Genomic DNA, 9,741 nt, shown 5'->3' on the forward strand with positions numbered 1-9,741 from the left:
AGCTTTTGACTCATCGGGGGCTCCGGGTCACATGCGCCAGCCGGGCTCTGTAGGCGCCGCCCCCTGCCCGCCCCCCGCCCGCGCTGGGAGCCGCAGCCGCCGCCACTCCTGCTCTCTCTGCTTCGCCACCATCACCACCGCCACTGCCACCGCCTGAGTCTGCAGTCCTCGAGGTGAGGCCCGCATCGGGCCGCATCCCCCTTACTTGCTCCTTGCCGTGTTCACTCCCCTCTGTCCTGGGCTTGGCGCACCGGGAGGGTGACGCTGCAGACCTGCTTGTCACCTGCTCTCCCCAGCATCCTCCATCCCAGGCCTTTCCGGACAGCTCCCGGCTTTCTGGCTCTTACCTCCTCCCGGTTTAGGTACCAGCTCTCTGCACCCGCTTCTCTAACTGCACGGTTCCACCCTCGCCTGCCCCTCTCCCCACGCCGGTCTTCGCCTAGGGTCCTGCCGATTTGTTTCTTAAGTTCGATGTCTCGGCCTGTGGCGCGTGTTTTCCCGGCACGTCCTTTTTGCTTTGCATTTGGGAAGATACCCTCTCTCACCCTTCCTTGGCTGCCTCAGACTTGCTCTAGACTCGTTTTTCTGTCCCTCCTTCTCTTCGCCTCTCTCCTTTGACATTTCCTCTTCTCCGATGCATGGGGGAGGGATGAGAGGAGTGGGGAATCTGTCTGGGGGTAGAGAAGACGATGGGTTCAGCCTGGACTACCTCACCATTCCTCACTGCAGCCCCTAGGGTCTGGAGGCCTGACCCCAGGATGCTGTCCCCAGCCAGACTCCTCTTGAAAAGAGGAGGAACTCATATTTGGGAGAGAGGTGATGACCCCGGAGAGTGTTTTATAGACCCTGTGTATGGGGGCTGTCAAGTTGGGGCTCCGCTTGCCCAGACAACCCCTCATCTTCCCGTTCCAAGATCCAAGGAAAAAATATCAGCCTGGCAGCCATCCTGCCTGGGGAAGTCTAGGGGAACCCCACTGGTCGGTGAAGCTGCTGAGGGGCGAAGGAATAGCTGCCATGCCCCTCCCCTCTTCACTGCGGGGTTCTCCCAGCTTGTCGTGAGATGTACCCCGCCCCTGCTGCAGCGAGCTCCCCTTCCTCACTGCATTGACCTTTCCCTATCTCCACGGGGGGGGGGAAGAACCCCTTCCTTCTACAGAGGCCCACTGCAGTTTGCTCCTCCCCACCCCCAGCCACTGCAGTAACCTCTTTCCCAGCCCTCCCAGCCTCTGGCCCCTCCCACTGGTCTCAGGCTCCACCCTTCCAAGCCTCTTATCTTTCTCCCATCCAAGGAGATTCCCAACCATCATCATGTCTATAGAGAAGATCTGGGCCCGAGAGATCTTGGACTCCCGTGGGAATCCCACCGTGGAGGTGGATCTCCATACTGCCAAAGGTGATGGGCGGGGCATGGGCTTTCCACAGCCCCCACTTCCCCTGTGCTGGGTCTGGCAGATTTCAGAGGTTTTCCTTCATGCCCAGGGACCAGGGGGTGCTAGGCCATGTTTCCATAGCTGAATTGTGGAATCTGATCTTCCTCAACTTGTAGAGCCGGGCTAGATGGGTCTGTGTTCTAGTTCAGAGTGGGAACGGCCCTGCCTCTGTGTCTGTGTGCCTGTGCCAGCGCAGGAGCACGCATGCTCTGCCTAGCATAGCGCTGTTTCTGCGGCCTCCCACATGTGTCTGTGAGGCCTCAGATGGGCGGGTGAGGAGGCCCTGCTTGTGTAGCTGGCTCGGTGTGTGTGAGGAGCAGTCTGTGGGGAAGTCTGGATGTAGCAGGTAGGAGTTTAGGCTGGAAGGTCCCTCCTTGCTCATTGTACGTCTTCTTCCAGGTCTTTTCCGGGCTGCAGTCCCCAGCGGAGCCTCCACTGGCATCTATGAGGCCCTGGAGCTAAGGGATGGGGACAAACAGCGTTACTTAGGCAAAGGTGATGGTGGCCCTCTCTTAGCATGCCCCAGCCCCCTAGATGACATCCCCCTCCTTTCCTCTCCACCCCCTCCTGGAACTGACCAGCCCTTCTTCCTCTTTCTAGGTGTCCTGAAGGCAGTGGACCACATCAACACCACCATTGCACCAGCCCTCATCAGCTCGGTGAGCCCCGCTCTTTCCTGGGGGTGGCGGCTAGACCCCAATCCTAGAAGAAATCTTGGCCCCAGGGAGGGACAAGGGGAGGCAAAAAGAGCCCATGCTTTAGGAATTGTGGCTACAGAGGGAAGGGTAGGGAAATACTGCTTACTGCCCCAGCAGGAGCTCAAGGTCCCTAAAGCTGGCAGAGCAGGCTACTGTCTCGGATCTGGTGGACCCTGCTCACCCAGAAGACTGTGTGTGAAGGAGGGGACCCTCTGTCTTAGGGCCCAGCCTCTATCCTGGCTCTGAGTAATGGGGGCTCTGCCCACAGGGTCTCTCCGTGGTGGAGCAAGAGAAACTGGACAACCTGATGCTGGAGTTGGACGGGACTGAGAACAAATGTAAGCAGGGGCTGGGCTGGGAGGAGAGAGAAAGCACAGAGAACGCAAGGGGCTGTGTTGGGGGCACAGTGGGCATCAGGGGACCTCCTCCTCCCTTGCCCAAAGCCACTGCAGAGGGAGGGAGCAACATTAGACAGAAAGACAGAAAGCTAGGAGTTGGCACGAGGTTGTCCAGGGGTGTTTAGGAAGAGGCGAGGCCTTCCTTTTCTTGTCACCTCCCCCCCAACCCCTCTATTTGTGGTAGAAAATGAATAAGTTGCTGCGGGAGGTTGGGTGGATCTCATTAACTAACTTTCCTTGGGAGTATAGGAGGGGCAGGGGCTATAAGAGGGAGGGGCAGTTTTGCTCAGTGCTTTCCTCTCTACTCTCCCAGCCAAGTTCGGGGCCAATGCCATCCTGGGTGTGTCTCTGGCCGTGTGTAAGGCTGGGGCAGCCGAGAGGGACTTACCCCTCTATCGCCACATTGCTCAACTGGCTGGGAACTCAGACCTCATCCTGCCTGTGCCGGTGAGCCTAGTCTCTTCCAGAGAAGGAGGGGACGTGCATGCTGGTGAGGGGTGAGGGGAAGAAGGAGAAGGGGCAGCTAGAGAGAAAGGGTGGGGATGTGGAACCTGAGCCTGGCATGTGGGGGAGCTGGAGATCCCATCCCGGGGCAGGAGGGAAGGCTCTCTGGCTCCTCTGTGACTCTTTGACTCCCTGACCATCTGTGGCTCCCCAGGCCTTTAATGTGATCAACGGCGGTTCTCATGCTGGGAACAAGTTGGCCATGCAGGAGTTCATGATCCTCCCAGTGGGTGCTGAGAGCTTCCGGGATGCCATGCGTCTTGGGGCAGAGGTGTACCACACACTCAAGGGGGTCATCAAGGACAAGTACGGCAAGGACGCCACTAATGTGGGGGACGAAGGTGGCTTTGCCCCCAATATCCTGGAGAACAGCGAAGGTGAGGCCTGGAGCCCTTACCCCAGCTCTGAGTCTCACGCTGGGAAAGGTGGCACACGTGGGCCCTGAGGGGACTGGTGGCAGGTGCTTGAACTTCTGAAAATCTCAAGAGGTACCAGCCCTTAGGGTGGGCTCCAGGGGGCCTTCGGATGTCACACAGAGACCTTGGATATCAGTCTTTTACCTGCCCAGCCCAAACTGTTAGCATAGGTCCTCGCTGGAACAGAGATTATTGGGACGCGGTCTGGGTAAGGTCCATTTCATCCTATAACACAACAGACTTGGAGGACATATACCATGCTCTAGGGAGGTAATTCCACATCAGTCCTGTCCCCTTCCCAGGGTCCATGTTCTGTGCTGCAGAAGGGGACTGTAAAGGTCATGGTCACAAGTGAAGGTACTGGGGGAGGGGTATGGCTCAGGGGTAGAGCGTCTGCTCAGGCTGAGGCCACCACACCACACACAAATGTACACGCATGCAAATGCATGCAGATGGGTACACAAAGTACACAGACTCTGCTCGGAATCAGAGTCTTTGACTTTATTTGAACACAGAAGAGTTATTGGCTGAAATACCCAACACTTGGGAGGCTGAGGCCTAAGGGTTGCTATGAGTTTGAAGCTAGCCTGAGCTACATAAAACCATGTCCAAAAAGAAAGAAAAGAGAATAATAATAATGATGATGATGATGATGATGATAATGATAATAAGATGCAGAAGTGGTCTTTTAAGAACCAAGTATTTGGTCGGGAGGTGGTGGTGCATACCTTTAATCCCAGCACTCGGGAGGCAGAGGCAGGCGGATCTCTATGAGTTCGAGGCCAGCCTGGTCTACAAGAGCTAGCTCTAGGACAGGCTCCAAAGCTATAGAGAAACCCTCTCTCGAAAAACAAAACAAAACAAAAAAAAGAACCAAGTATTTACCAGTTGGTGGTGGCGCATGCCTTTAATCCCAGCATTTGGGAGGCAGAGGCAGGAGGATCTCTGAGTTCCAGGACAGCCAGGACTGTTTCACAGAAGAAAAAAAAAAAAAAAACAAAAAACAAACAAACAAAAAAACAAACCAAAACAAAAAAATCCAATTATTTGCCGGGGGTGAGGTTGAGAGGGTGTGGGATTGATAATGCCTTTAATTCCAGCACTTGGGAGGCAGAAGCAGACAGATCTCTGTGAATTCTTGACCAGTATGGTATATAGAACAAGTTCCAGATTAGTCAGGGTTATATAGAGAAACTTTGTCTTGAAAAACCAGAAAATGGAAAAAACAACAACAACAACAAAACAAAGAAAAACCAAGCATTTGAGCAGGGCATGGAGGTGCACACCCTTAATTTCAGGTAGAGGCAGGTACATCTCTGAGTTTAAGGTCAGCCTGGTTTGCCCAGAGAATTCCAGGCTAGCTAGGGTTACAGGATGAGAACCAATCTCAAAACAAAACCAAAAAGTAATAATCCAAGTTCTACAAATATCATTGAGGACTAAATGAGATAATATATATGTAAAAGGCTACTATGATGTGGTACCAAAGAAAGCCGCTATTAGGAGCTGCAGAGATGGCTCTGTGGTTAAGGATACTTGCTGCTCTTGAAGAGGACTCAGGTTTGGTTCTCAGCACCCACATAATTCCAAGGGATCTAAGACTCTCTTCTGGCATCTGTGGGCACCAGCATGGGCATGGAGCAAATACATACATGCAGGCAGAATACACACATGCATGTGCACACGCGCGCGCGCACACACTCTGCTAGCCAGGCTGGTAGTGCAGACCTATCATCTCAACTACTTAGAGGCTGAGGAAGGAGAATTGGAAGTTCGAGGTATGCCCAAGCTACAGACTGGGTTCAAGGCCAGCCTGGGCAACTTAGTGTGACCCTTTCTCAAAATGAAAAAGAAAAGGGGGTAGGAATGTGGCTCAGGGGCAGACATCTTGCTTCAAATGAATGAGGCCTTGGGTTCAAGAAGCAGCACCAGGAAGAGGTGTGGGCGAGGGGTGTGGGGAGGGGAACCAGCACTACTAGTAACAGATTAACACTCCTCTGTTTCCCTGGCTAGCCTCTCTCCAGACCCTAGCCACACCTCCCCTTCCACTCTGCATTTCTTTCTCCTTCTTTCCTTCCGACCCATTTCTCCTACCCATAACTTCACTGTGCTTGTCTCTAGCCTTGGAGCTGGTGAAGGAAGCCATTGACAAGGCTGGCTACACAGAAAAGATCGTGATCGGCATGGACGTCGCTGCCTCTGAGTTTTACCGTGATGGCAAATACGACTTGGATTTCAAGTCCCCCGCTGATCCTTCCCGATACATCAGTGGGGACCAGCTGGGGGCACTCTACCAGGACTTTGTTCGGAACTATCCTGGTGAGAGCTAGGGATGTGGGAGAGAGAAAGAGGGGAGAGCAGAAAGAGGTAGGGACCCTGTAGGGCAACTGTGAACCTTACCAGGTACATTCTGGTACCAGGTAATGTCCTGAGGAACCCGAGAAGCAGGGAGAAGGGGAAGGAGGTTTGAGTGTCCTGTAGCTGTAATGGATCTCCTCCATCTGGTTCAGAATCTGGGCTCTCAGAGCTACTAGGTCCTCGCGGGGGGGGGGGGGGGGGGGGGGGGGGGGGGGGGGGGGGGGGGGGGGGGGGGGGGGTGGAAGGAGCAGGGATGGGGAGACATGGATGGATGTAAGAGGAAAGTGGCAGGCTTTAGCGTCTTTGATGAAGGTAGATACTGGAGTTGGCATTGCTGCCTGGAAAGAGTTACAGAGTCCCCAGATCTACCAAGGGCTTCTGCCACACTCCATGGAGGTTGCTGGCCTCCATCTTCCTGAGGGAGGGCAAAGTAAAACAGACACCAATTCAGAAGGAGAGTTAGAGTAGGAATGAGGGCGGACTCCCTGGCAATAAGAATAGAACTCAGAGAGGGTATGAGAAGGACAGCTCCCTGGGCCCCGACAAAACTATGAAATGACAGGAGTCCAAGCAGGCTTGGGAAGATGGGGGGGGGGGGGGGGACAAGGATGAGGAGGCTTTGTCAGGGGGCAAGTCAAAGGCGGGTGTCCCTCCAGAGCTCAAGCAGCATTAATGGTCCCTCTCTGCTCCCTCGGCAGTGGTCTCCATCGAAGACCCATTTGACCAGGATGATTGGGCAGCTTGGTCCAAGTTCACAGCCAACGTCGGCATCCAGATAGTGGGTGATGACCTGACAGTGACCAACCCAAAGCGCATCGAGCGCGCCGTGGAGGAAAAGGCCTGCAACTGCTTGCTGCTCAAGGTCAATCAGATCGGCTCGGTCACGGAAGCCATCCAAGCGTGAGTGGTTTGCGGCCTTCTCCGGCCTGGCCCTTGTTCCTTCTGGCTCCCTCTTCCAAGGCCTCCTATCCCGCGTCTGCCCTGGAGTGTTGGTGAAAGCTGGGTACCCTTTGCAATTCTCACACTCCTCTTTTCTCTGCACTTCGCGATCCGCCTCCCCCCTCCCCGCGGCCTTTCCGCTTAGTCATTTTCCTCCTCCAGCCGTTTCTTGACTGGGAGCAAGCCTGGGGCTGGTAGGGAATGCCTGCGCCTCGGGGCAGCAGGTCAGTGCTGGTGTGTCCTGCAGGTGCAAGCTGGCCCAGGAGAACGGCTGGGGGGTTATGGTGAGTCATCGCTCCGGAGAAACAGAGGACACGTTCATTGCTGACCTGGTAGTGGGACTGTGCACGGGCCAGGTGAGTGGAGCCAGTCTGCGGTTTTAGGAGAGATCTCCGTAGGGTTGGTGGGTGCTAGGCCCAGGTGGTCCTGCCGGAAGTCTGACAGTCAGGGGAGTTTGAAGCTAGAAGTGTTGCTAGGCATTGGCATTACACACCTTTTGTCCCAGTACTCGAGAGGCAGGCGGATCTCTGTGAGTTCGAGGCCAGCCTGGTCTATATAATGAGTTCCAGGACAGCCAGGGCTATATAGAGAAACCTTGTCTTAACAAACAAGAGGAAAAGGGGGTGGTTTTGAGCTAGTGAGGTGGCTCAGCAGGTGAAGGTGCCTGGTGCCAAGCCTGACTGACACCTCGAGTGTGATTCCTGGGACCCACGTGCTGGAGGAGAGCACCAGCTCCCACCAGCTGTCCTCTGACCTCCACGTGCACACCGTGGCAGGAGCGGACTCACAGACATATACGCAGACACAAAATCAATAAAGCATTGATTTTTACAATTAATTAATACAACCTCAGAGTAGAAGTTTCAGGTCTGGAGGTTTAGCTCAGTTGCTAACCTCAGTACATGTGCAAAGTCCTGGGTTCCAGCACTCGGGAGGCAGAGGCAGGAGGATCTCTATAAGTTCAAGACCAGCCTGGTCTACATAGTGAGTTGCAAGACAGCCAAATCTACATAGTTAAACCCTGTCTCAAAACAAATAAACAAGCTGGGTAGTGGTGGCATATCCCTTTAATCCCAGCCCTCAGGAGGCAGAGGCAGGCAGATCTCTGAGTTTGAGGCCAGCCTGGTTTACAGAGTGAGTTCCAGGATAGCCAGGGCTACACAGAGAAACCCTGACTTAAAAAACCAAAGTAAATAAATAAACCATCAACAAACAAATGACCCGGACTTGGTGGTACATGCCTATAGTCCCAACACTTATGAAGCAGAGGCAGGAGAAGCAGGAATCTAAGGCAAGCCTGGCACTCTATGAAACTGTCTCAGAAAATGGCAGGAGGGGAGTAGGGTCATCCAACCAGGGGAAGGAAATCTTTAAGCTGTATATCCCCTGAATGTTTCAGATAAAGACTGGTGCCCCATGCAGATCCGAACGTCTGGCGAAGTACAACCAGCTCATGAGGTGAGGAGGGTCCCTGAAAAACAAGAACCCCAGGTCTGGGACTGAACGCCCCGTTAGGCCGTCTTCCCACATCTAGCATCCAGGACCTAGAGAGTAGCTGATGCTAGGAAGACTTTCACTTAGCGGGGCTAGGGAGGGTCTGATTGACAGGTCACTAAGGCTACACCATAAGCCAGGAAATGCTCACCCTGGGGCAGTCCTCAGAGAAGGAGCCTGGGGGGACCCAGAGAGGAAAGCAGATCCCTCCTGTTCCCCTGACTGCCATATTCTGGATCATCTCTCAGAATTGAGGAAGAGCTGGGGGATGAAGCTCGCTTTGCGGGACATAATTTCCGAAATCCCAGTGTGCTGTGAACCCTCGCTTGCCTGAAGACTGGCATCTCTGTCTCATCCTCCTGGAGCCCCCTTGCTGTCCTGACCTGCCATGGTTCACCCTGATGCGCCCAGAGTCACCCAGAACACCTCAACTCACCTGCTCTGGCTGTTCTTGGCTTCCCCAGTCCCCTGCTGCTGCTGTTCTTCCTCTTCTCTGGGCCCCAGATTTTGGGATTCCATCCTTCCCACTTGCCTATCTATTCTCTCTTCTCTTAAAAAAAAAAAACTGTAAATGAGAATGAAGATTAGAACGGAGTCCAGAGGAGCCATCAGTGTCTGACAGGAGCTTCAGGACCGGTGTGCTGAGGTGTTTAGGATGGGACCGTGTGGCATGTGTGCCTCTCTGCCATTTTCATGTTGTGTATCTGCCATGAACTATATATAGACTTGGTGTCTGGGGAGTGCTGGATGCGTGATCATGCCTGGCAAAGCTTTTGTGTGTGCGTTCGCATTTATTTATTTATTTATTTATTTATTTATTTATTTATTGTTCAGCTTGTCAATCAGTCAGCTCCCCATAACTATAGTCTGAAATTGACGTGACTTGACAGGATTCGGCAACCGCATTTTCATGTGGCTGCATCCCAAGATGACCCAGGATGGGAGGTTTTGTTAGCATGGGAAGGTAACAGAAAAGGGCCTTAGCAATCGTTTCATTTGGTGTACTAACTGAAGCCTGGTACTTCACAGAATGCCACTGTGTGCCCTGGGGTTTCCCCCCCACGGCTCTCTCCCCAGCCTTTGTTCCCTAGTCTTTCCCCAGCTGCACCAGAGCACTGCCTCACTCCCCCACGCCATGTCCCACAGTTGCCACGTCTCTGTGGCTCTGAAATGAGAACCACCATTAAAGTCTGAATCACAGTGCACCCCCGTGTCCGAGGAGTTGTACTCTCTGTTCCATACGAGAGGAGGGAAGACAAAAGGACTGGATATTGGTGAAATGAGACAGCAGAGCTGGGGAGGGCACAAAAAAAGAAAAAAAAAAAGAAAGCCACTGAACGTATGACCAAGTCTGTGGCATCTCTGTCTAGGTGGGAATCCATGTTGATTTTGCCTTGTTTGTTTGTTTGTTTTGAGACAGGGTTTCTGTGGAGCCATGGCTGTCCAGGAACTTGCTTTGTAGGTCAGGCTAGCCTCAAACTCAGAGATCTGATTTTACCTCCTC

General features: G+C 53.6%; 1 protein-coding gene across 1 annotated transcript; it reads left to right on the top strand.

The window, feature by feature from the left end:
• The first annotated feature begins 17 nt into the window (after positions 1-17).
• Positions 18-9,442, top strand: Eno2 (enolase 2). The gene is made up of 12 exons (XM_050164027.1): positions 18-173; positions 1,290-1,393; positions 1,830-1,925; positions 2,031-2,089; positions 2,397-2,466; positions 2,840-2,973; positions 3,185-3,407; positions 5,568-5,765; positions 6,503-6,704; positions 6,991-7,099; positions 8,143-8,201; positions 8,486-9,442. The coding sequence occupies exons 2-12, from the start codon at positions 1,309-1,311 to the stop codon at positions 8,553-8,555; spliced, it is 1,305 nt and encodes a 434-aa protein (XP_050019984.1). The 5' UTR covers positions 18-173; positions 1,290-1,308; the 3' UTR covers positions 8,556-9,442.
• The last annotated feature ends 299 nt before the right edge of the window (positions 9,443-9,741 follow it).

This window comes from Alexandromys fortis, unplaced genomic scaffold (genome assembly GCF_014885135.2).
Source record: "Alexandromys fortis isolate MF-2015 unplaced genomic scaffold, M_Fortis_MF-2015_v1.1 scaffold_150, whole genome shotgun sequence".
In the NCBI taxonomy this organism is placed as follows: domain Eukaryota; kingdom Metazoa; phylum Chordata; class Mammalia; order Rodentia; family Cricetidae; genus Alexandromys; species Alexandromys fortis.